Genomic DNA, 27637 nt, shown 5'->3' with positions numbered 1-27637 from the left:
TAATTGCAAAAATAAACAGCAACAGAAAAGAATTAAGCTGTATGTCTGTAAGTCAAATCACAGAATTTGCCTGACAGGTAGATGAATTTTGAGTGATTAAAACTGTTACAGCTACACATATTAAATGCCTTCTGCAAACATGGCAATCCAGGCAGGCTGCGTGTGACTGGAAAAGTCACCTGATTGCGAAGCTAGTGGAGGAGAAAGTGCAAGCCTGATTTCCCAAAAGTGAGACCCTGGAGAAACAGACTGAGTCTGTGTGGCACACATGACTAGATGCACAAGTGACCACAGATCACAGAGAGCTGGAGCTCCGTCACTAGGATCCTCCATAGGCAGCCTTTCGCCTCAGGAAGCAATGATTACACTACTCTGCTTTTGTATAAACACTTAGAAAGGCATTGGGGAAAAAAAGAGACTTATTTTAAGAAAATAAATGGGTTAAGATTTAGGTCAAAAATCCCAAAATGATTTGTTTGTCCTTAATTTGCTCCAAGAAGAAGGCTGCTTTGAGAATCTCAGTACCCTCCTGGGGCCTTGCTGGCTCTCCACATGAAGACAGGCTGCCTGAGCGGTAGATCCAGGCCTGGGTTAAAGAAGGGAAACCAGTGGGTGCTGCTGCAGGCAGGTATACAGTCTTATAAACAAACTTTGGGAGGCAAGGTGACCAAACAAGATTGTCACCGTTGCCTTAGGGTTCATGAAGGAGACGACTATACACAGTAATTAAGCAAGAACAGTTTTGAAATGGAAAATAACAAAACTAAAGAGGACACAGGAAAGAGCACATTTTTAAGATTTGAAAACTTTGTGTGTATGTGTGTGTGTGTATGTGTGTGTGTGTATGTGTGTGTGTGAGTGTGTGCATGCTCATACATGCACATCACAACCCAAATCTGGAGGTCAGAGGACAACTTTGGCGATCTGTTCTCACCTTCCACCTTGTTGAGGCAAAAACCTCTTGTTTATGCTTGCATGCTCTACCTAGTCAGCCCAGCAGCTTCCAGTTGATTCTGTCTCCATCTTTCTTCAGGAATACTGGGATCACAAGTATGGAGCACCACAGCCTGCTTTTTATATGGGTTCTGAGAATCGAACACGGGGTAGTCAGGCTTGCATAACTCCCTGTGTCCAGACTTTTCTGTGTTAAATGTTTCCCTGACATCTCCCCAGTATTCCATTAAAGAAAACTAGGCATTTATTCACCCATCCACTCACTCAGTGGTGTGTTCTTATGCCAGGTGTTGTTCTGGCACTAACGGTACCGAGAATGAGAACCACAAACATAACTCTAAACATTAGAGAAAGAGGATTCATTCTTCATAGATGAGCTGTTAGCTCAGGTTTCTGAATCTAGCGTTGCTTCTATTATTCTTCCTTACCTTACTATATCAATCAGAAAAGACCAGAAGTAGTAAAGGTAAAACTCCTGTCCTCAGAGAGAGAAAAAAAAAAACCTCGAAATCTAGTCTGAGAACATTCAACAAGATGGGATTGCAACTGTGACTGGCCTGCGTGGATTGTTTTAAGAAGACCTGCAAATTTCTGAAGAGGATAAGGGCTGCAGGACTTGCCTAATAGAAAGAGGGAATCCTCTTAGGCATCCCAGTCTACCACATCCCCAGAGTCTGTGGTTCTAATAAAGAAGCTGGACAATGAGTATAGAGACGTGCCTCGTGCTCCCTTACACGGTCCAAGTGTGTTCAGGGTTGTGCGACACCCTGCTGAAGCCACAGAAATGTTCACATTTAGTAATTTTTAACGTCAAACAAAGGAAGCACATTGGGCCCAGGGTAGAACCATGAGCACGTTTTACATCCTGCTTCAACCTAATTTTTCAAAGCACCATGGAAGGTCTTAAAGTACTCCATAATCAAGACCCGAGCATGCTCTGACCTCTTCAGACTGTCAGGATGAGGTCTCAGGACCCACAACACACCTGACAAATAACAACAGCCAATGTTGTCCAAGCAGAGAGGGCAGACCAGGCTCCAGTGTAAGTGCTTTTCCATTTAGGGACTCAGGGGACCTTTGCAGCTCCGCCATCGGGTGGCTTCTACTAATTTACAGATGTGGGAACTCAGACTCCCCTGCCTGCCCAAGCTTACATAGCTAGGAAGGAAGCAGGGCTAGAATTCAGATTTGAACATGGCTGCTCCAGATGTCACACTATCTAACCCTGCCCTTGCTCCTTGTCACCTATCTGGAAACAGCGGATGCATCCCCAGCTCTGAACAGGGGGGACAGCATGAGAGGGGCTAGCCCAGTGCACCAGTGTGCTGCCTTCTCATCACATCCAATGTGATAAAACCTTTGCATAGGTAACTTAACAATGTCATGGACTACCCATCAGCCAACGTGAAGAGCCACAAAGGTTTCCTTTTCGTTTTCTATAATGCTTTCTCTTTTTTAATTGAAAACATAATGAACTCTTCTGGAGTAGTCAAGTTCAGAGAGACAAGGAGCAGAATGGTGGCTAGCTTGTAACAGGAAAAGGAAATAGGGAATGGACGTTGGATGGTGTAGGGTGGGTTTCTGAGGACGGATGAGGGTGATGTTTGCACAACACTGCACATGAACTTAATGCCCTGAACTACTCGCAGTTGAGATGGGAAATATTAAGTGTATTTTGCCATTATTATAAAATGTGTTTTAAGAAGATGACTGGCTGGGAAAGATAATTAGCTTCCCTGTTGTTTTAGTCAATAAGTTATTAAATGAATAAACACACAATCAGGACTCTTTCTGATACATCCTCTTGGTCCTGACAAGCCTTACTTTTCTCTCTATTGAAGAAAAATTTTTCACTTAATACTTCTGATCTTTAATGGATTCTCAGGATGGAACCTACTTATATAAACTGGCAGAATTCATCAAGATTTCTCTATATCAGAAAGCAATAATAAAGTGAAAAAAAATCTAAGGTTAAAGTTATATCATCCACCACCTTGCAAGCGAATTTGGCACAATACATTCTCTGCATCATTTAAAACTTGAAAGTTGAAGGGATTCGCAGTCAGCATCTTTAGTACAAGGATGCTGTAGAAAGCATGGCTTAGAAACTTCTAATAGTTTTCTCTGAATTTATATGCCAACACTATTGATGGCCATTATCTTAATGTTCAGCGAGACATGGGTTCAATATTAATAGATTGTGTTTGCAGTAGAGTGCTATCATCTTTGAGAGTGTTTTTCCATCGATTTTTTTTCTCTTCCTGTATCCGCATCTCACTTAACAGCAGCAGCATCCGCCCACAAGGATGAGCCAGAAACTTAAATAATTCTTCTCTTCTTCATCTCTATGTTCTAGCAACTATATTTCATAACAGTCTCAACCCCTCTTGTTTGTCCTCACTCTCTTGTTTGGACTGCCAGGAAGGTGCTTAACTACCCCTAGACAGCACCATGAGCCATCCTGCCTCCACACTTCAAGGAGCTTTCAAGAGGGCTCCTGAGTGGAGAACATCTCAAATGACTCTTTACTGTAAACAAAGAAAAACTCTAGGGTTCTCAAGAGACAGGGCCCCTTCTCTTGGAGGATTTGGGCACATGCAGAATTTCTTCTCAACAATAGATATGCTCATGTATATTCCTAAGTGCTCCTCCCTGTAAGGTCCCACCACTGGGGACTGAGGACATAGCTCAGAGGGAAGAGGGGCTGTCAAGCAAGCATGAAGCCCAGAATATATAAAACTAGCAGCTGGTGGCACACTATAATCCCACATGGGGGAGGTAGAGGCAGGAAGATCAGAAGCTCAAGGTCATCTTCATAAAAGTAAAATAAGTTCCCACTACTACCACAATTTTACAGTGCAGGAATTGGGGGAGATTCAAGGCCTGGGAAAGGGGGAAGCTATTTCAGGCCACTGCTACAGACAGTTCCACAGGGGACATGCCAGATGGCAAAGGGAAACCTCCAACTCCAATACCACACACACACCTGTACTAGAGTAGAGGGGACTAGCGGTGGCTGGAACTAAGAACGCACAATTGACCAAGGTTCCATATTTTTAAATTATGAACTTGGAATAATTACAGAAAAACAGAGTTTTCTATAGCTAACACCCATGATGTCTATAAGCAACCACACAAGAATGGGGCATCATGAGATATGAACAAGGTTAGGATGTATGAGGTCAGTGATATTAAAAGGTAAGGATGATGTCAGAAGAGGCCACTGCTCACAATGAAGGCATCTTCCTTGTTGACTGCTTGCTACAAGATCACTGGTGCTTTTGCTTTTGGGGTTGTTTGGCTGGTTGTTTTTTGTTTTGTTGCTTTTTCAGGAAAGATTCAGACCAAGAACAGCTTATCCCCATTTCTCTCTGACAATAGATTTCCGTCACAGGCTCCAGAACTCTGTTCTAAGCATTCTTATCATTCAGAATGCCCTTCTGTGGTTATATCCACAATTTGGAGTTGGTGTACGGATGTGTATGTACAAACACACCTTTGTGCTACACACACACACACACACACATGTGGGCACGCACATTCATCAACTGCTTTGTTTCTGAGAATTCAGCCCAGAGCACCTAGACACTCTTCTATCCAGGGTTTCTTAGCAGTTTGTCACATAAAGGACAAAGAAGAAATAGGCATTTCAAGAGCTTTAGGAAGGTAACCAGAGCCCATGAAGCAGGGAGTTTATTAACATCTTGTATTTAAATATCGCACATGACTTCACTCCTTAATTCATCTACTTGTCCTAAAAATAGAGTTCTGAACAGCTCACTGCTGGAGAAAATTGCCTTTTTTCTTGCCTGGTTCTGGTGCCCTTGGCTCTTGGCCCGGTGTCGGCAAACCTGTTTGAGGTGTACAATCTGCCCAGTTCTCAAGTCATATTGACTGCCAGAGAAGCAGCCGCTTTGAGGAGACTGACTTTGTTTCCCACACAGGAATAGTTTAGAGGCCCAAAGACAAACGGAACAAAGAGAGCTCTGAGTTCCATCATCGCCATTCTAGAAACCAAGGGAGCTTGAGAGCCAAACAAAGGCAAAATCAACCAGCAAGCAAACCAGGGAAAGATGGTAAGATGGGAAAACATGGTTCACCGCACAGTGGCTCTATCTCAAGCAGGCTCCAGGCCTTGTTGTGCTAATTCTCATCCCCCAAACTCAGCTCAGCAACCACTTCCTGCTCTCACTTCTCCTTCTGTCAGATGCATAGCGGAACACCCCATGGAAATATCTATTAGATTTCTTCACGTTAATACTAACTTACCCCTGTCTTTACTACCTTCTATCAGCCTACTTTATGAACTATTTTGTTTATAAATATCAATCTAAAATGTGTAATTATTGATTACATGTCCATGTTATTAATCAAACATGTTTTATGGTAGCATGTCCATAAATATAACAAAGAGAAAAAAAAGTGATTACAAGTGTTTGAATTACTTGTTAATCCGGACTGTTGCTATTTTGGTCATATGGATCCTGTGGTTTTACAGTTACAGATATAAAACCTCAGTGTAGGTTCAGCTTCTGAAAAAAAATCCCAAGTCTGAAACACTGACTATCAACAGGACATAGCCCCAAGTGGAAAATCCCTCGTCATGAGCCTTCATTTCACACACAAAATCTTTACAGTACTGCATAGAATTACTCCAGGCTTTGTGCCTAGGATGTCTGTGAAACGTAAGTTAATTTTGTGCTTATACTGAGATGCCATCCCCAAATATCCCATGCGTATGCCTATTTTCCAAGTCAAAAAAAACCAAAAACCAAGTCCAGAGCACTCCTGTTGCTAAGTGTTTTGGAGAAGAGACACTTGACCAGTACGGAAAAGGATCTCAATCAAAGGCAGTGGCTAGGACAGAGTGAGCAGAAATCCCATGACTTCAAACCATGAGATCAAACAGGGGAATGCAATGACTATCTGAGCTGGGCATGGTAGCTTGTGCCTGTAATTTCATCACTTGGGATGGGAGGTGATAGCAGGAGGATGAGGAGTTCAAAGTCACCCTCAGCCACATAACCAATTCAAGGGCAGCCTGGGCTACATGAAACTGCAATCCCAAGACAAAACCGATCTGAGGTCAGAAGTTCAGCCTCCCACTTTACAAATGAGCCTGCTCGAAAGGCTCCTGCTAGGCAACCCTGTGTTCTCTTGGGGACGGGGAAAGCTTTAGACCTGTGCAGCGATGGGCAAAGAGCTCCCTTTCCGTCCTTCTTAAACTGTCAACTCCCAGTATCAGTTCCAGAATTGATATTAAAGGGCAGCCTAACTTGTACGGGCCCCCACCCCAGGGCAGCAACCTCCAAACCCACTGTTCTGAGGGCAGAGCTGCCAGGTGAATGGCAGGTGCTGTGGAGGAGGGGCTGTTAATGGCAACTACATGGAGGTCATCTCAGTTTAAAAAAAAAAAAAGCGCCAAGATCAAGGACATCCATGCAGTTAATTTAAAAACTATCAGCAAAAACTCATTTGTTATCAAGTGGCTTCCCTTGTAGCTGTCAAGATCATGTTGCCTGGCAGTCTGCCGTTCTTAAAGAAATGCAAAGTGGTCTGATGCGTGGGAATACCTGCTGATTGTTGTTATATTATAAATATGAGTATAAACTTACATTGTACTTGATTTAAGACTGGTCACATGGATTTTATGGAAAGGAAGGAAATTCAACTTTCAAGCTCTGTCAACAGTCATGGACCCTATGGACACTGAAGGCTTTTTAAAATGCACTATGATCCAAATATAGCATTAGCATCATTTAATGTAGCCAAAGAAAAAGACAAAAGAAGTCATTAGATTCTGAAGGTCTGACACCCAGGGAGCAGGCACACACATCTGGCCTCTGTTAAAGGTGGCTGGGACTTCCAGAGACAGAACCTTTGCTTCAAGAGACGGTCAGCCAAGTTCAGGAGAAAGGAGCCTGAGTTCATTTACTGCAACGTGAACAAGCTTATGAACCTGAATCATCACTGACGAAAGGATGGGTAAGACCTCAAATCACACTTGACCATGTGGCATGAACAAATATTCCTGAAAATGCATGTTCGTCACCTGGTAAAACTCCAATGTCTGGTTTAGGGGACACCCCAGTTGGCCTAGTGAGACCTCACTAGAAGATTCCTCTTTTGTGTGTATTGTGTGTCGTCTATATTCCTGGCTGGAAGCAAGGAAAGTTGTACAAATCACTTGTAACTCTCAGTCAGATGAACCAGATGGTACTCCAGCCTCAGTGAATCTCTGTTGACCACTGACCCAGAGGGCTAATGTATGAAGGTTTATGAAGCCTTCCTTATTAGCACCTGCCTAGTCTCAGGTATCAAATAAATTCTCGTTCCTTTCACTTCCTTCTTTTTTTCTCTCTTTTCTTTGGCTGCTCTTTGTTTCCTCAAAGTAAAGAAGACATCTTTTTTTTTTTTTTTAATTTAAGCATGATAAAAGAAAATCCAATTAAGTCCCTGCTTTTACTACCCAAACACTGCATTGCAAATCTTGGGACTGGTTGTGCAGAAGGGGAAAGTATATAAATAGTCCTGCATATCTGAGGGAAAATCCTGAGCTAAATTCTTCTTCATTTAGATAAAGTTAAAGTGAATTCTCTGGAAAATCCCCAGGGTGAAGAAAGAACATTTCAGCCCACAGACCTGACTCAGCTCCCTGCTTGATTTCATTGAGCCTGGGGCTGAGGAAGCTCGGGACAGTCGTCTCTGGAACCCCAGCATCTTCTTCCCAGGTATCCCTGAGGCTGCTAGGGTCACCCCAATTAGGATAGTTTAAGGACCTAAGTGGCTTTAAAAGTGAAGTCTAATTTCTGAGAAAGTCAAAGGAAAAAGCTCCCTTTCAATCTGGATTCTAGAACATTCTGCCTACCTCTCTCTCCCTTCCCTTTAGAATCCCACTCCCCCTTTAAATAATGTGCGTCCTCAACCACCTTCCCTCCCACAATGCACACCTCTCCTCTGGAACCTTCTTTTTGTTGTTTCCTTCCACCCCTCTTCCTTTCTGTCTAAGTCCATCTGAGGATTAAACCAACACACCCTCCCCTGCTTCAGTTGTCCCAGCTCTGCCTGGGTTTCCCATTCTTCCCTTGTCTTTCCTAGCAACTCTATCTCCGAGACTACTCTTATGGCTTCTTTCTTTCTTTGTAAAATGAAGCTGAACCCCCATAGCCTGGCTTTGCTGTCCTCGGACACAGCTTTGTTTGTTCTCAGGCTGTGTTTCAAAGGTGAAGGGTAGCAGGTGCAATGGAGCGTGCCCGAGACTTAGGAGCTATAGATGTGGCTTTGCCCTTACTCCATCTATAGGCCCTTGGAGGCTGAGTTAGGTTCCCCTGTCTGGCAGAAGAATGGAGTCTTTCATTTTTAATAAAACATGATGAAATTCCTTTTAGAAATTGTGGTGATTTGAATGAAAATGACCTCCACAGGGTCATAGGAAGTGGCACTATTAGGAAGTGTAGCCTTGTTGGAGGAAGTGTGTCACTGAGTGTGGGCTTTGAGGTTTCAAATGCTTAAGCCAGGCCCAGTATCATTCCCTCTTCCTGCTGTCTGCTGATCAAAATGTAGAACTCTCAGTTACTTCTCCAGCACCTTGTCTGCCTGTGGGCCACCATGCTTCCCACCATGACAATAATGGACTAAACCTCTGAACTGTAAGTCAGCCCCAATTAAATGTCTTCCTTTATAAGAGTTGCTGTGGTCATCATGTCTCTTCACAGCAATAGAAACCCTAACTAAGACAGGAATCAATGTTCCTGGGCATTATTGTGATTTAATTAAAAACCTGAGCAGAGTGAATCACTGTCCTTAAAACAATAAGTGAGTAACACAAACAGCCTTGTGGCCCAACACCTAGTGCATAACACATTCAAGATGGATTACTTCTGGGGCTTATTTATTTTAAAAGTATAATATCTCCCCTCTTAAAACACATTTTAATTCCTTCCTATTATTTACAGAAATACATAAACCAACTCTTCTTTTTAAGACTCTGGATATGCAAACATCCAATTATCAACAAGACATGCTTGGCTTAAAAGACTGTATAATTTCTATGAAATATATCTTCATCCAATTTTTGATATTCTAGTAAGATAGTTGAGATGGGCAAGATATAAAGAAGAAAGGTATCATTTGGCTCACAAGCCTGGTGAATGAGAAGCCCAAACAGTATGGTGCTCCTCAGGTGGACACACCTAGACACATGGCAGAGCATGGCAGAGAAAGCAAAATGGACATGAACAAAATAGATACAAAACATAATACAATATGAGGGTTAGTTCTTTGTTGTAAGAAGGCATCTTGTTCATTTCCCAGCTGTTCAGATTCCCAAAATAAGCACACAGAAAACTGTATTATTTAAATCACTGCTTGGCCAATCACTTAAACATATTGCTAGCTAGCTCTTACATCTAGAATTAACCCATTTCCAGTATTTTATATTTTACTATGAGGTTTGTGGCCTACAGGCAAGGTTCCAACATGTCTGTCTCTGGTGGTGGCTCCAAGGCTTCTCCTGACTCTGCCTTCTTCCTCCCAGCATTCAGTTTAGTTTTCCCCACCTAGCTAAGTTTTGCCTTGCTATAGGTCCAAAGTAGTTTCTTTATTAATCAATGGTAATCACAGCATACAGAGGGAAATCCCACATCAGTTCTTTTTCCCATTTCTGGTAAAATGAAATAGAATCACTATTCTAGCACCATGAATTTAATTTAAAAATAAATTTATTTTTTAAAAACAAATAAAAATTTATTTAAAAAATAAAAAATTAACTCATGTAAATTCAGTCCTGATAATTCAAATATGCTGAGTTGCAATTTACTCTTCAATTATATAGAATAAAAAGCTTTGTTAAACATATTAATGGTGTGATAAGCACCATTAATGTCTGTAAAAAGAGTACTTAGAAGGTCCTGTCTGGCTGGAGGCAAGGTTAGTTAGCTTACTCTCAAGCAGAATGGGCACAGGAGGCATCACATGCTACAGTTAAAATATAACAAAGGAATATGACATCACTCATGCCGCTGAGATCTCACCCCCTGGGCTCTCCCTTATAGCCTGGCCATATTCCTGCTTTGCTGACTCTGTCTTTACATCATCCATTCATCTTCATACCCTGTGTGTGTGTAGTAAGTGCTTAGCTAAATATTCGTTGGACAAACAAATGTGTGGTTCAGTAAAGTTTCACCGAACTCTGAAACTACAGCTGCTAAGGAAACAGTGATCTATTTGAAAGTGTCTGGGGTCATTGAATTCTAAAGAGTTAAAGACATTTATAACCTGGGAAGGCCTGGAAGGGGGGAGCACAAATTTGTGTACAAGATGGTGTTAGTAGCCGGGCGTGGTGGCGCACGCCTTTAATCCCAGCACTTGGGAGGCAGAGGCAGGCGGATCTCTGTGAGTTCGAGACCAGCCTGGTCTACAAGAGCTAGTTCCAGGACAGGCTCCAAAGCTACAGAGAAACCCTGTCTCGAAAAACCAAAAAAAAAAAGAAAAAAAAAAAAGTATCTCCTCTCTCCTAAGTCCTTTGTCATAGAACCAACCAGCACCACTGTGATTGCATGCCTCCTGTGACAGGTGTCTGCTTCCCATGCAGAGTAGTGTGGACTACCCCCTCATTTTATAGCTCTGAGGATACTGAAGCCCACATCCTTGGCCTCTGAGTGAGTTCCTAAGCCATCTGGCCATACTTTGTGTGTTTTCTGACAGCTATCATAATTTATTCTATCTCCGTATATTCAGGCTGTCCATCTTCAGCTCTTCCCTCTGCAGTCAAGATTTCTCCTCCTATTCCTGCCCTGACAATTCATCCAGGACTCTGCTGGGCCCTGCACATCTATGTCTGGGGTGAGCTGAATCTGAATGTTCATTCTTTTAGGGATGGCTTTGTTGTCCCACTGACTTAGAATCAGCAGTTAACAAAAACCCTTGTTTTTTTTCTATACAAGTGACACAGCTCTGTACCCACAGTCCTCCGACATTACTCAAGCAGTTAGTCTGAGCAGTCTATAGCAGGATTTTGCTACTATCTTTACCAAACTCCCTTGAAGATGCAGCTAATCATTGCTTTTGGCTGAGACTCATGGGTAAGGATCACTAGGTTCTATCTTACCTGAGTTTTAGCTACTACCTTCCCCATAACATTTCATGATTGCTCTAGTTTAGATTTCATATAGATTAACACTGTACTTAATGTGCAACTTTTACTGTCAGGATTATAAAATGTATGTTACACAAGAAAAGCCCAGTAGAGGCGCAGGGGGAGGAGCCAAGTCATTGAGAAGAGGAGCCACAGTCTGAGGTCTGAGGCCTGGAGCTGCCACTTGCTAGCTGTGTGACTTCAGACATGTTGCATAATCTCTAACTTCAGTTTCCTTGGATGCAGAACTAACTCTACCTTCTGCATTTTGGTGATAAGAATTAAACACAGAGAGTCTGGCAAAGCCCAGTAAATTCTGTACTAAGTGCAAATTCTGTACAAAGAACTTGGCTTGCATGTGCTCCTGTTTACTGTCCACAAAAGGCTGGAACTGGGAGTCTTAGGCTTGTGAGGAACTTCTCAAGGCCTAAGGGTAACTGGCCACTTCTGTCTGAAGACCGAGGCTGAAGCGAGAACTGCCAGGAAAGCAAGTCCTGTGCTGTGGATCAAAGGCTTTTGTGATTTACCCACTTCTGCTTTCAGTCTGTTTTCTCTCTCCGGCCCAGGCTGGGCCGTTCATCTTCAAGCGCACTGACCTTTACTCTAGTCTGACTACTTTCTGGATGAGCCCACACGCTGAGACGTGCCGGTCAGTTCTTTCAGATACTGTACTTGTCAGATGGAACTTGCTCTTCCTTATAGGGTTGTTGTTGTCTTTCATTTCATTTCATTTGATTGAAACAGGGTCATCTTGTGTACCTCAGGCTAATACACTGCCTCACCATCCCCAGGGCTACAATGACAGGTTTGTGCCGCCATGTCCGGGTCATTATGGCTGTTACTTCTTTTGAGTTTTTCTATTTCAATTCTATTGCTCTACACGTATTTGTAATTACTTATTACATTATTTTTGTGGCAGTTCCTTTAAAATCATTGACAGGTAATTTTTAATTTTAATGTTGGGATACCATTTGTCATTCTGGTTCATGCTGGTTCTTGGAATAACAGTTGGGTTGTTTTTTCAGAGATATGGTCATTTTTATGTTCATGAGTATATGAACATAAAATTTAATGAGGCCAGAAGAGGACATTAGACCCCCTGGAACTGGAACTACAGAGAGTTATAAGCCGCCATATGCTTAACCACTGAACTGTCTTTCTAGCTCCATAACAATTGTTTCCAATTGTAACCTGGCCCAATGAGGTCAGCCTGAAATGCTCTGACAACCTGGGTGAAAAAGACTTCTGCCTTCAAGCTGAAAGACAGAGGTGGGGTAAGCTTCACTTCTTAGTATCCTTGCTCCTGAGCAGTGATGAGACCCCTCTTTCTCCCTTGGCTTCATATAATATGGCACTGGCTAGGCATTGGGTTAAGCTTATTCCCTTAGGAGCCTCTCAACAGCTTAAGGGGCAAAAGGCTGAGTTTCTCAGTGGGAATTGGGCCTCCATTTATTTTAAGCTGATCTCCAGACAGAACAGTTTATTGCCTAGAAATGTCAAGCACTACTGGATACTTCTTTACTGAGGGGAAGAGCTGGCTTTGGGTGGATGTTTGTGCTCATGGCCTTTGGTGTCATCCTGTGGTTAGCTTCCCCGGGATCTAGTCTGTGATATATTAAGAAGAAGGAAACCTAGAATTCGTTTCTATGTCCAACATCACATCACAAGGTTCTGAGAAAGCCTGACTTCTCTCCATATTTCAGTCTGTTTATATTTATTTCATATATAACACATGGGGCTTCTTAGTTTTCCTTTAAGTAGGAAGGATAAGGGAAGTCTGGGCTCTCCATCTTTCCAGAATATTAGTTATACAAGACTTTATCCTGATGAGACCCAAGACCAAGTGGCAGATCCCATAATGTCATGGGTTGACCAATTCTGGGCTTCATTGCACATCCCCTATTGCACAAGTGGCCTCTTCCAACCAACCCCTGTACATCCCTGGGACTGCTTCTGTCTGTTCCTGTCCTTTCTGTCCTTTGGCTGTGACACTCCACACTTTCATGGGACAGGCAAACAATAATTGACAGACATGAAGTTTGTACCATCCATTTAAGTACCTGCCGTACCCTGCCATGAGCTTCTCCTTTTGTATGCATTGGTCGTTCTTCCCAACTAGAGGATAATATATTCTGGAGGAAATGTGGGTAAAACATAATCCATGCCCCTCTCTTCCCCCAGATTCTAGCACAATACCAAGAATAATGGAGTAGCCCTGTAAGCTGACGTGATGGTTTGAATGAGAATGGTTCATATGTTTGAATGCCTGGCCCCCAGTAAGTGGAACTGTACAGGAAGGATTAGGAAGCGTGGTCTTGGTAGAGGAGATGTGTTACTGGGAATGGGTTTTGAGATTTCAAAACACCAATGCCAAGCCCAGGCTTGCTCTCTCTTTGCCTGCTGCCTGCAGATCAGGATATAAGTTCTTAGCTACTGCTCCAGAGCCATGCCTGCTTCCCTGCTGCCGTGCTCCCCATTATGATATCATTGGTGAACCCTCTGAAACTGCAAACAAGTCCCCAGTTGAGTGTTTCCTTTTTTAAGCCGCCTTGGTCGTGATGTTTCATCACAGCAACAGAACAGCAACCAAGAGAATTGGTGCTTCTGATAGCTTTAACTTGCATTTGGTAAGTTTGCTCCCCTGTTTGAAGGTCCATGGGTAGCTACATGTAAACAAGAAGTCTACAGACCTCATTTTGAGAAGTACTAACTTTTCAAAGTTGAAAAGTCCAGGTCACAGACTGAGGCGAACTTGGCTTTTGTTTCTATCAACTAGATCTACAATAATCAAATACAACTTCCTATTGTGTAAGAAGTGATCTTTAATGAAAAGCTAAACAAAAGATATTAGATTTAGAGTTCTTGTTTTTTTTTTTTAAAGGGGGAGTGTGATGTGGGACAACAGTTTGTACCCTGTCAATTGTATTTTAATAAAACGCTGATTGACCAGTAGGCAGGCAGGAAGTAGAAGCAGGGCAATGAGAACAGGAAAATTCTGGGAAAAGAAAAGCCCATTATTCTACAGTGGTGACTGATGGAGGTGAGTCTTGTATTTATCTGTTGTTTTTATTGGTTAATTAATAAAAAAAAACTGCTTGGCCCTGATAGGACAAAAAATTAGGGAGACAAAGTAGACAAAACAAAATTCTGAAAAAAAAAAAAAAAAGCCGAGTCAGGCAGTCGCCATGATTCTCCCACCAGACATAGACACAGGTTAAGATCTTTCCTGGTAAGCCACACCTCGTGGGGCTACACAGATATTAAAAATGGGTTAAAACAATATGTGAGAGCTAGCCAATAAGAGGCTAAAACTAATGGGCCAAACAATGTTTTAAAAAATACAGTTTCCATGTAATTATTTGGGGGCATAAGCTGGCCATGCGGGAAGCCAGGTGCCGGGGACGCAGCCCGCCGCTCCTAATTCAATATGGAAGAGCTAACCATTAAGAGGCTGAAACTAATGGGCCAGACAATGTTCAAAAGAATACAGTTTCCGTGTAATTATTCTGGGGAAAGCTAACCAGATGGCGGGACGCAGCCCCGCCACTCACCAACAGGTGACCCAGTCACAAAAGTCATGACTGCCTCACCAAATAAGAAAACCTTAGGCAACACAAAACAAAGTTCAAAAAAATACAATATTCAAAAATTCCTTACACTGATGATAAAGATTTTGGTTTATAACTGATTTTATAATAATCTGATTCAGTAAATAATTAGAAAATTCATATCAGGAAGTTAGAAAGACTGTTCTAGATGAAAACATACATCAGAAGGCAATGCACAAACATAGTCTTATGTGAATAAATAAATAGAGATAGTGAGGCAGGGGGATGAAGAACAAATCATATGGGGCTTTTAGCATAACAGAACTGTACTAGGGAAATTTCTTAACAGTAGAGAAATCAAGATGGGTTCTAAAAAGCTACACTTTTATGGAGAGTGTGTGATAGGTCATTATTTTGAGGTTATCTGTGGTTTTTAATGATGGATACTATTCCAAGTTTTACTAGGTGACTTCTGAGTTTGCTTTTGAGATCTATGTAAAAATACAGTGTTGAGGATAGGAAGCAACTCTCTTCCGGAAAGGCTTGGAGTTTGGGCTTTAAGCATATCTTCCTTCCCAAAATTCCCTACCAAGTCAACAACCTCATTTTTGCTTGAATGCTGGGAGACAGTCTCTGCCCGGCCTTGTCTATCTACCATAACATCATTCTTCTTCACTCAGCAGGAATCCATGTCTCCAAATCCTTCATCTCTGTTCTGCCCTGGGAAGTCAACTGCCTCTTGTCTCCTTCGCTTCATAAAATGAAGCACCTCGTGGAATGCTTTTCTTCTTGTTACCAACGTTTGCTGTCTTCCAGCAATTTCCTAGATGGTCTGGTTTTTTATTCGTCCACAGCTGTCCTTCCTTACCTTACATAGCTCACCAATGCCTCAGAACATGGCACCTACAACAGGCAGGGAACCATTACCTCATACTCTGTGCATCAGAGACTTTCTAGTAATACTACTTGGGATTGCAGAGAATATTTCCATAACTTCCCATACCACTAGTTCATATTACAGTCCTCAATGTTCCCAAACCCAGTCATGAACTATTTTAAGTTTTCCTTCCTCCATTCTGCACATATTAAACAGATTTTCCTGAACCTATACTTGGGATTTTATATTTATGGTTTCATGGATCACTCCTCTTATCTCCCTTTCAAATGCCGTAGATTGGATCCCAGGATACTATATTCTTCCCTAAAGATATCAACTAGTGTGTCATTCACTGCCACTCTCCTGCATCTGTCACCGTTCTGTGTTGTTAGAAAGCATCTAGGTGCTCACTTCACTGCCATCCTCCCCATCCGGGATTCAGCTCCTCAAGCTTGTCTTCTGCTCCTTTAGAATCCCCACTTCCCTCCTAATCTCTCTCTCAGACACCTTAACTTTCCAATTGATGCCATTTGTTCTTTTGGCTCTCACTCTGGAACCCTCTCTCCAGCAGAGCACAATGCCTTGTTTATCACCTTTGCCCTTTATGCTTCCCACCAGATCCCATGATGCATTGTGTATTCACTCATTTACATTGGCTTCAAATCTGCAGTCAGGATTACTATGAAATAAAAACAGAAATCACATAAACATTCACTTACTACTCTAAACCAAAATTGGGCTGAATGTGCCTGGAGAAAAAAAAAAGAGAGAGAGAGAAGAAAGAAAAAGAGGAGGAGACGGAGGGAGAGAGTTATAATATATGCGATGGTTTTTCTCACATATATTCATGACCACAAATTCCAAGGGAATCCCAAAAGCCTATCAGAATTCCTCTGAGTTCCTCCTCACCCTTTTACTCTCCCCTTCACCTAGACCATAATATCCTCACTCCCCTCTCAATATTTCAGCAGCTGTTAAACTGGCCACTTTCCACGAAGACATCTGAATACTCAAGTGTCTCAGAAATCCTTGACCCATTCACTGTGAAAACTGACTTTCTTTGTGATCTTATCGCTCTGTCAACAACTACCAGATGTGTATTTCCTCTTCCATGCCAGGTTCCAACCCCACTGAACAATGAAAACTTGACACCTGGGTATCTGATATCTCAAAATCAACAATTCTGAAACCCAATTTCTTGTTTGCTTCTTAAATTCTGCCCTCTTTAAAACCTTCCTAAGTCGAGTTAGTAGCAACTCTATTTTTATATTTGCTCATGTCAAGTTCCATTGCACAATCTGAATGAGATTTTTTCCTCTCATATCCCATCCACAGTCCACTGAGATGTAGTGTTAGTTTTGGAATATATGTAGATATACTCTGTATGTGGAATCCAGCCACTTTTCATCTCCTAATGTTACCATTTTAGTTGAGTCCAGTGTGATCTACTGACTGATAATTCCTCCTCCAAATCTACTACCTTCTACCGTCTTAGATTCTTGACATGATGAGCAAAGTGAGCTGCTTGAAATAGGTCCCCTGCTAGGGATAAAGACCTCTTACCTTTTCACTTGGTGTAATAGCCAAAGTGGTGGCAAGGGCCTAATGGGCTGTCTTACCTTTCAGCTTCTGCTCACCTACCATTCTTCCCAAGCTCATTTCATTGCTCTTTCTTTCCTTTATGAATGGGACATTGGCACAGGTCTACTGTGAGTGTTACTAAAACATTCGATTTGGCACCACCTTGTCAAAGGAGTCTTTCTGATTAGCCCTCAGCTCCCACATCTCTGCTTGGACGTTATCCACGGTACCTTATATCCCTTCAGATGTCCTTTCTGATTGCTGTCGTGTCTGTCCTCGCCCCAACACCAACCCCAAAAAGACACTTTTGGGGAAACAGATTTTTTTTTCTCAGTGCTTACAACAACATCTGATATATACCAGGGGTTCACAAAACAATTGTAGAATTATGACTGAAACAAATACTATCTTATTCAAAACTAAACTATGAAGACAGTTTCTTTTTCTCTATATATTCTTCTGTGCTTTTTAAATTATAAGACCATCTAACACACTCTTCCTTCCCCAAAAACAAAATTTTAAATTAAGACCAAAGATATTTTTAAAAAGTGTTCATCTTACATTTTGGGGTAAACAATAATTTCTTTCCTATTAATGCTACCCTCTGGCATATCAGCCATCCTTTGAAATATAATAATATTTGTGCAATTAAAGAACAAGCTTTCTACACCATTTACAAGTTGAGTTCTTGGCCGCAATTAGTGTTGTGTATATGATGGTAATTCTGAATCTGAAAAGAAAACAACTATGTTACATGGGCTATAGTTTAGTGAACCACAAATTTCTGGAGATTAATATACTCCTTCTTTCAAAAGATTTTGTTTTCTATAAAACACATTATTAGCTTATACTAATAAGCTTGACCAGACTTGAAGATTTTTGCTTTACAGATTTTAAGAATCAATTGTTTTTATGTCTTTGAGAAAATATCAATTTTAACTTTCAGGCCTTAGCTGTCTTCTCAAAAGATACTTGGAATGTTAAAGCTGCCCACTCAGTGCCATGAGATATAAAATGGTTGCACCCAAGGAACTGGTCTCATCACAGCAACTACAAAGGCTTTTACTTATTATGTGTGTCCAGGCAGCTCATGTGTTTGAGTTTTTCCTGTTTGTCCATTTATATCACTCATGGCAAACATGAAGTGGGAAGCTCTTTCCCATTTTCTCATACATTATTACCACAGCATCCCCCACAAACAGTAGGATCTGTACTTCAGGATCTTCTCAGTGCTCTCTTTGATCTCAAACAGTATTTAAAGAAACAAAAGCCCAGTTTTTCTTTTTCAAAACTATGTTCTTTTTGATGACTTCAGTGCCAAGCACTCCTGTATTGATATATTGGTATCTTGAAAATACACCCTCTGTTTTCCCTCCCCTCTAAGTTCTCCAGTACATTTTTCAAAGTTCACTATGGAAATAATTTAATTATCAAACCATAAGGAACTGTGCAAGCTTACAGAGAAGGAAGGCACCAAACAGCCCTGCCCAGCTATATCTATGAACCACACCATGGTGTGCTAGCGTTAGGGCTGCAGGAGTGGCACACCTGTCTTAGCAGTACTCAACAGCTCTTAATTGGACTTAAAACCCACTCAACAAGAGGGAGACCATGCCCAGTACTGGAAACTTACCTAACTACTCAGTGTTCATGAAGTCATGATTGATGGAGAACGGACAACCACTAATTTATTAAACCAGCGTTATCCCTAACAAGAATCTATCTATAAACATTTGTCCTTATGCCCACAGGTAAGTGTAACCTTAACACTCCAACAAGGAAATTTCTTTTTGCAACAGACAGAGACCACTACAGAAAACCACAGCTAATCAAAATGCAGAGCTGTGGAGCCCAGTCCCAATGGATACACTCACAAAGCACTCCCATACCTAAGGTTCAGTGAACACTGCAGAAGGGGTAGAAAGATTGCAAGGGCTAGAGGACCAGAGAGTTTCCCGTGAGATTGTGTCCTAGCAATATCAGAGACTGCACCCATACATTTTCATCAACATGACCACTCAAATGTGAGTTGAACAATGATGATGCCAATGAACATGCCAAGCTAAATAGAGAAAAGCCCAAATGGCCTTATCTATTAACAAAGAACTATAGGCCACTAAGGAAAGCTGGGAACAGGAGAAGTATCCTTCTCCAGGAAGAACACATCAATCAGTTGTCCATTGTCAAATGGTTAGCCCTGAAAACATACATACAAGTATAATTATATGGCCTGAAAAGGTTGTATTTGAAATATATATTTTTTTTTCACAAACATATATGTGTGCATTTACATGCAGTAACAAATAGTGAAAAAGGCAGCCACAAATTTGAAGGAAAGTGGGAAGGGAGATATAAGAACGCTTGGAAGAAGGAAAGGGAAGGAATAAATGTTCCAATTAAATTATAATCTCAAAAATATGTATATATAATTTATGTGTATATATTATATATGTATATATAATATTATGATTAAATCATAATGGATAAAGTTGAAGATCTTGAAGTAATTCTTAACAGAGTTATTTCTTTGAAGAAAAGCAAAATAAGACAAAGAGTAAGACAGAGGAATGAATTTATTTTCCATAAATAAATATATATATATATATGAGAGAGAGAGAGAGAGAGAGAGAGAGAGAGAGAGAGAGAGAGAGAGAGAGAGAGTCAGAGCAAGCAGTATTCATATTTGCGTATCTTGTGTTGACCTCAGAAAACTAGCTCATGTTCATGTCCCTGTGAAGTGGGACAATGGCAAGACCTGCCAGTCAAGCTCCCAGCAAAGATTTGAGAATGAGGAAAATGAGAGTTGACACAAAAGGAAGTGTTTGGCTAAACTAAACATGGATGTAAAAAGGAAGTGGCCCATGTTCTAGGAACTCTTGACCTGTATTCAGCAGAGACGTTCAGTAACTGCCCTTTTACCAGGGTGAACTGAACCCCAGCAATTTCTCACTTTACAAATAATCCATGTTTCCTAGGAGGGACAGTAAAATGGACGCTGGTCCTTGACTCCCAAATCTCAGTGTTAGAAGTTCATAGTCAATCTAGAAAATAACAGAAACAGGTCTCTGTGTGGAGGGATAGGCAGAGTTTACAGAATGGTGACTTCAAACACATCAAATGAGGCTTAATGCCCTGATGCTACCCATTTTGATGTATTTGGAAAGTGTAGAAGTACTTCTAGGTGTTAACCCTAGCATTTCTGTGTTCAGAGATGTGTACCATACTCAGTTGCCAGAAAAGTTATCTGTCCAAAGGCTGCATCGAGAGAAATAAATTGCATTATGTTTCCAGACTGTTTTACTCTTTCTATAGACTGTAAAAGCAAGATGGAGACTTGCTTCTTGCTTCAGTATCGCTGCAGCTTTCTCAAAATATGAAAGAGAAAAGACTAGTATTTATACCTTCTAAAGGGAATGGCCAGAAAGTATTCCAAATCTAAAAAAAACCCAACACACCTATCAAACACATGCGATAGTGAATACAGTCTGCCCAGTTTCCAGAAACAATGGCTGGTAAAACACTGTAGTTTTCTGGATGGGATGTATAATATATGCTCGCCATAATGTGAATCATGGTAGATGGAAAACAGAGTATCACATCTGGCTTTTTAAAAATTTACCTATGAACTTCATGGCCCCAGTAACGTGTGTTCAAAAAGAACTCTTCCTTTTCTTCTTACAATTATCCACAGGATGTGTCAGATTTATCCGCAGAATGGTCCAGCTGAGGCGAGCCACATGGAACTGGCTTCTCCTGACCATTCTCCATCCAGCCCTCCACATCGATTTCCGTGTGGCCAATGAGTTCATTCCCAAAGCAGTCGATAGGTCAACTTCTTACCATTCCAATTCGTTCAAATGCTCTTTTTTAAAAAAACAAAAATCTTTCTGTAAACAAAAGGCCATTCTTCCCTCCTTTTGTTTTTGTGTGCTCCTAGTTCCCAGGAATATATATGTGTGCGTGTGTGTGTGTGTGTGTGTATCTCAGTTGCTCTCAGCACCTTTTGTATAAAATTCGAAGAGACTGGCAGTGTTCCATAGTTAGAGACCCTGGCACTGTAGCCTCTTCGTGGTACTTGGAATGCTCCTTGGTCAAATACATCATTGCACATGCCCGCTGCATTTTAGATGTGAAAAATTAAAGCTCAGCAAGAAAGTGTTATTTTCTTGTTATTGTTGGAAATTTTTCCATGCTAGAAAAGTGACAGAAGCAGTGAGAATATCTGAAAATTCATTCAGTGTAATGGGCCCTTATAGCTTGCTTTACTGGTGTTGAGCTATATATACACTTATTCTGGGAGTTTACAGAGAAGGAATTTTTGGAACTATTTCTCGAGGGACTTTAATTACCATCAATGTATAAAAATAAATAACAGAATTTCTGGCCAGATGGCATGATTGGTGGTTCTTTTTCAGAAAAGCCATTTTGAAAACACCCGTATCTGTCTTACATGGGAACACTGCGTGTGAAAACGGAGCTGTCTGTTTACAGTGCTTCACACTCTAAGTCTAAATTGCGTCTCCACTGACATTGAGGCCAAAAGCATTCTTTCAAAGGGGGAAAATACGTTGTCTTCTTTCCCTTGGAGGGCACAACGACAGAACCACAGCAGACAGACTTCTGGACACCTTGAGCTCGGGCTTCCTCGTCTTCAGAACCTCACAAAAGCTTGTTTCTATTTATAAAGCAAAATACAGAACTGCAAAGTCAAGCAAGGTGCACCATGGTCCAGCCTCAGGTTTGTCACTGATTTCTTGATTTTTGCTTACACTGAAAAAGGAAAAAAAAAAAACCTACAAAAATCGCACATAAGGAGGCTGGCCCTGCTTTTAATTGGATTTTTCAACATATGGCTACTTATTTGGCTGCCATTTCCAGCATTATATCCTGCCTATGAAGTAGAGAGCTTGAAGATTTAAAACATTAACCAGACAGCAATCTTATGAGATATCCCTTCACGCAGTAACAATCAGCTCAAACATTTCTATACAAATATGCATGTCTGTGAATATCCTTTTAATCTCCTCGTACCCAAACTTAGAACCTTGCTTGATTTTATTAGTTCATTTGATCCTTACGAGAGGAAACCTCAAATTACCTGACAAAACAAAATCTCTTCATCATAGAGATGCTACATGTGGAAGATGGTGACTGTCCCATCGAGCCACAACTCTGTAACAGTATATTGTTTATGTTTAATTCCTGGGTACATTTTAAGTGTTTTCACCATTAAAACTGATCTCAGTTGTGTTAAGCAGCTTGTTTTAATAACTCCACAATGTATACTATATCGAAACATTCTATTGTATTATATACATATGCACATCCATTTTAAGCATTTTAGCGCTTGTAACCTAACCCAAGACTTTTTCTTTCTTACTCACTTGCCCTTGGAGACACTCATGGGAGGCAGGTAAAGCTTAGAAACAAAGAATTTATTTGGAATATAGTAGACAAAGCTTTTGAACGGTAAGCCGCCCTCAGCAAAGAAGACTACAGGCACCAAAGGCTCTAGGTTGTTGTCATTTGCCTTTTGTTCTTGCAGTTCGATCCACGTTTTCATTTCTCTTCATTTGAAGACAAGAACTTGCAAGAGACCAGGAAACTGCTCTTAGATTTAGATCCCATAGTAATTAATACGTGACAAACGTGGTTGTCAACTGCTGGGGCTTTTCACATCGGTCCTCCTTTCCCCTCCCCCCATCCCATCCCCGCCATCTCCAGGTCTCCCCTTTCCCCCACTCCTTCCACCTTCCCTCGCCTTCTTTCACTTCCTTCTCTCTTTTTTTCTCTCTTGCCCCCTACCTTTTCCTTTCCATTATTCAACACATTCTCCAAATCTCCTTTTCTGACTTAGATCTTGCTTGCTCAAGAGCAGAGTTAAGACAACCTAAGGCTTTCCACATAACCCTCGAGAGAGGGTGGCGTAAGAAAGGGGTTTTCCCTAAATCAGCTGCCAGGAGTACATATGCCAGTCCAACCCACATCCCCTCCTCCGGGAACACCCACCACCCAGGCCTCACGCTACATTACCAAAACTACAAAACTCCCACTTCAGAACAGCAGAGCCTCGCAGACTACAGCACAACACACCACCCCCTACAGAATTTCTTCTGGAAACAGCGCTAACCAGGCAGCCACCCCTCCCCACGACGCGCCTAGCTTCTCTAGCCTCCAAGGACAAGCCGTGGTCCTCAGGTTGGTCTCGCCAGGCAAGGATTTTGTCTAACTGCGAAGGATGAGTCAGGGGAAGAGTTTTTGCCCCTGGCTATTTTGTTTTGTTTTGTTTTTTTCAAATGTAGGAGGCGAGTTCATTCTGCTTGGTAAACTGTGCCTGGACCTCTGGCCACAACCCCAGTACTCCAATCCGCAGCCAAGACTTTCACATTGGGGGATTCCAAGTTTTAATTCTCGCTGATAGATTCAGGTAAAGAGCAACTAGCAAATAAAGAGGGAAGGCTTCAGCTCTCAAGCCTGCCACAGTGTCCCTCTGGAATTAAGGGCAGGACTCCTTGGGGTTTGTTTTCTGCGCGGGAGAAGGGGAGCAGAGCTGGAGTAGGAACTGGAAAGGAGTAGGGTGTGGTGATTCCTTGAGGGACGAGAAAGGGAGAATTAAAGCCACTGAAGCACTTCACTGCCCTCAACCCAGCGGGAGGGTCCTGAAGCAGTAGGACCGCCTGCTGCTTGGTTGTCAACGACGGCAGTCGCCCCTCGAAGCACGCTGCGCGCAAACACGCCCCAGAAAACCATCACAACCTGTCACACCCGCCCTGCTGCCCCGAGGCCTCTGACAAGAAGGAGAAACTTGTTCCGGGGCGCAGCAGTAGCCAAGCTTGCCAACAGGGACAATATGTAAGGCTGAAACAAGAGTAATAACGAAATAACAGGACTGACAGCCTTCTTCCTCCTACCCGCTAGCAGCACACTGCTGTTTTCCACCAGTCCGCTAACATTTACGGTCGCACCAGGCGGAACCCTGCTGGGGTTAGTGCCCCAGGCAGAGAAGCCAGGAAAACGCAGAGGAGATCTGTGGACTAGAGGACCCTCCAGAAACCAGGGTATCGGCCTCCATTTGGCAGGGTCGTGGTGCCCTCCGGGCTTACCTGTGGATGCAGTTTCCATGGCGACGGGAGGCGACCGGGCGGGGCCGGAGCACAGTTCCCCAGGCGGTACTACCCCGGCTCCGGCTTCCGACCCCCAGGCAGGCTCCCCTTCCTGCCGCGCTGGCCTGGCCCCTTTCGGCGGCGCTGCTTCGTCTTCCCCCTCCCCCCGGCCCCCGAACCACTGGGACCCGGGGCTAGCCAAAGGCAGCGGCTCATCTTGCAGATCCGGAGGTGCAGCCATGGCTGGCGGTGCCCCCGACTGGACGATGGAGGCTTGGCAAGGCCGGGATGCGGTGACTAGGGGCGCGGGAGCTCCCTGATGCTGTCCCTACCGGGACTCCGGGCTCAGGGAGGCTGCAGAGTCTCCGCGCCGCCGTCGCTGCCTCTGCTGCAACTCGGGCCGAGCGGTGGCTGCTGCTCTGGGCGCTTCGGCTCCTCCTTCTCCCCCTCCTCTTCCTCCGGGGCCCCGGGGCGGCCGCCCGCCTGCGCTCCTCCCCTGCTCCAGAGGCTGCTTGCTGTGCCAGCGCCGCTTTGCTACTCCCAAGCCTGTTATTACGCAGGTGAAAATGGCCTGCTCTGTCCGAGACCTCCCCAGTGCACGTCAGCCCCGGGCCTGCTAATGGCAGGCTCTGATTAAGGAATGTGCCAAACCCACTTGACTCTGCCTTTCATCTGGGGAAAAATACAAGGAGAGGACCAGCAGGTACTGACTGCAGGTTGACTGATTAGACAAGAATTTAAAGTCAGACTGGAGTCCTGGGACTCTAGGAGAGCAAGGAAGGCTGGGGAATCGTTCTGACGGTGACCAGAGCCTGGTGGAGAAAGGACACTGATCTGAGTGGTGACCTGGTGAAGACAGGTGTTGGTGGCAAGTGAAGACAGATATCTGCGACCTGGAGGTTAAATCCTTCACCCTTGGCAGTTCCAAGAGCAGGTCCAAACACACAAACAAACAACAACAATAACAAAACAGAGTACAGGAATGGGCCATCAGGAGACACACTATAAAAAAAAAAAAAAAAAAATCCCAGACCTGCTCCATGTTGCACCGAAAGCAAACAGGACGCCACTAGGCATACAGAAGCGGCTGTGCCTCCCTTTGGAAGCGTTCAGCTGAAAGTTGTACAAACGACAGACTGTCTCGGGCAGTCTACTTTACCGGAGACACGGGCATTCCTAGAAACTTCTGCTGCTGCTCTTTCCCCCCGTTACCGTACTCTCTGACACAATGGGAGATACTTAGTGAAGGGGGAGGTGACTCGCCCACGTGTGTCATTCCCATGTTTGGACCTGTCTTTTCAAACTCGACATGTTTTACATAACATGCTGCGTGCCTTTTAAGTCTTCGGCTAAGTTCAGCATCAGAACAGAGGGGTACAGTTATCTGTCGGCCCTGCTCTAAAAAACGGTCGGCCCCTGTGCTGCAGCATGCACGAGGTTGTGCAGGATTCTCAGCTACCATTCTCTTCACACCTGTCTGTGGGTTTAAAGGGCAGAGTCGGCACCATTTGGGTGCTCCTAAAAATGATGGAAATAAAGATTCCTAATTCAGACTAATCTTTCGTGTTACTAGGTACAACAATGTTCGGAGGACAGCAATAAATTAGAGAAAATGTGGTGGGTGTCTGGCAGTCACCAAAATTTTACATTATTTGGTATATTGGAGGTTAATTATTGAGGCTGGAGAGACGACATGATGGTTAAGAGTCTTGCTGCTTTTCCAGAGGGACCAGAGTTTGGTTCCCAGCACCCACATCTGACAGCTCACCATCGCCTGCCTCTCTCTCTCTCTCTCTCTCTCTCTCTCTCTCTCTCAAAATTAGGTTCTATGGAATATGTCCATTATCTTCATTGTGATGGTGGCTCCATGGCGTATGCGTTGGTTAAAAACCATGTTGTCATGTGTATATGTGTGACTCTGTGACTCAATTTATATTAGTCAGTTATCTTAATAAAGCTATAAACATTATCCCCTCCTACAATAACCAACTCTTGGTTATCAAGAATCATCACAGTTTTCTTTAATCTATCAGAAATAAGCACCTTCTTAAGATATTAAGTTGAAAAGGCTTGTTTTACTGCTGTGTTCCAGGGAATTTAATGTAGTCACACAACTGGGAGGTACTTGGATGTGTCGTTCCAATCTCTTGCTTAGATTGCCTTAAAGTGTCAAGAATTCCAGGTAGGGATTTCCTCACAGTCTCATTATTAACATGTCAAGAGCATGGAAAGCTCAAATGATACATTTACATGGCTATTAAGGAGTACTGAATTGTGGCAATGTGGTGAGGGAGACAGATATTTTGGTTCTCTGAGAAACAGTGAAGAAAGGCAGCAATCAGAAACTTGACAAACTGCACAAACCTCTTTGTATCCTTATGATTAATAGATATAGGGATATAATTCTAATTATTTCCCACATTTCATCAGCCATTAATCAGTACTCTTGTCTGAGGATATATGGAAGAAAATAGACAATTAAGTCTATTATGTTTTATTCATTATAGGAACCAGATAATTTCATTTCAGAGATTATTCTGAAAAGAATACATGGTTTGCTGATGGTGTGTCTCAGGAGCATAACACTTGTCTAGGATGTGTGAGGCTCTGGGATTGGTCCCCTGCAAGGTGGGGCAGGGAGACACAGACAGAGAGAAACAGAGTATTTAATAAGGTGTAGATCATGTTTCAACCGAGCAATCTGCTCAAATATCTTTACTTAGGAGACTCAACATGTGAATTGATACAAGTTCTCTGTGGGGAGGGAAATATTCAGGTTTCTGATGTGATCTAAGAAGATTCATACTGCTATCACATCACATGTGCATGCCTCGGAGCTGATGAAGCTTCACTGTTTTGAAGATTTGTGGACATAACGCAGCGAGTGACAGGGTTCCAGGAATCACATACCCACTACAAGTTGTGAATTGCCTGAAATGCTTTTGAGACAAAGAAAATAGGGCTAGAACTTTTAAGGCTTTCTCAGCATTTTAAGACAACTTGGAAGAATTGACTCTTTTCTTCTTCTTTTTCTTCCTTCTTCTTCTCCTTCTTCTTCTTGCCATGTGGTTTGTTTTGGGTCTCCAGAAAAGGAATAAGGTGGAGAACATTTAGCTTCACTTCTTAACTTCAGCCAAACCTCATACTGTAAAGGATATGGGGGCATATGGAGAAAATGTCACAACCTTAACCAATGTGAAACCTTTTCCATGTCTACTATCCCTGCATCCCAGTTTGCTTGGACAAAGACTGGACATTCTAGAAGTGCCTCTGTGCTGTTTTTTGACTAAATCTCAGTGGCATTTGATTTCACCAATAAAGACCCAGGAGTCAGATGCTGGGGCACAAGCCTGATAACTCAGAGAGGCAGAGGAAGCTCCAGCTGACCTTCCTCCTCCATTGACATCCAAGAAAGAGCACTTTCTCCTATGCTGTCTCA

At 42.6% G+C, this 27637-nt stretch overlaps 1 protein-coding gene across 1 annotated transcript in view; it reads right to left on the bottom strand.

The window, feature by feature from the left end:
- Positions 1–24747, bottom strand: part of Rtn1 (reticulon 1) — a 210463-nt gene extending 185716 nt beyond the window's left edge. The window contains exon 1 of the mRNA XM_057782258.1: positions 24199–24747. Coding sequence (XP_057638241.1) covers positions 24199–24439 — 241 coding nt within the window. The 5' untranslated portion in view covers positions 24440–24747. The remainder of the gene's footprint in view (positions 1–24198) is intronic.
- Positions 24748–27637: the final 2890 nt, after the last annotated feature.

This window comes from Chionomys nivalis, chromosome 10 (genome assembly GCF_950005125.1).
Source record: "Chionomys nivalis chromosome 10, mChiNiv1.1, whole genome shotgun sequence".
NCBI lineage: Eukaryota > Metazoa > Chordata > Mammalia > Rodentia > Cricetidae > Chionomys > Chionomys nivalis.
Note: the sequence above shows the minus strand (reverse complement) of the source record. Positions and strands in the feature narration are given on the sequence as shown.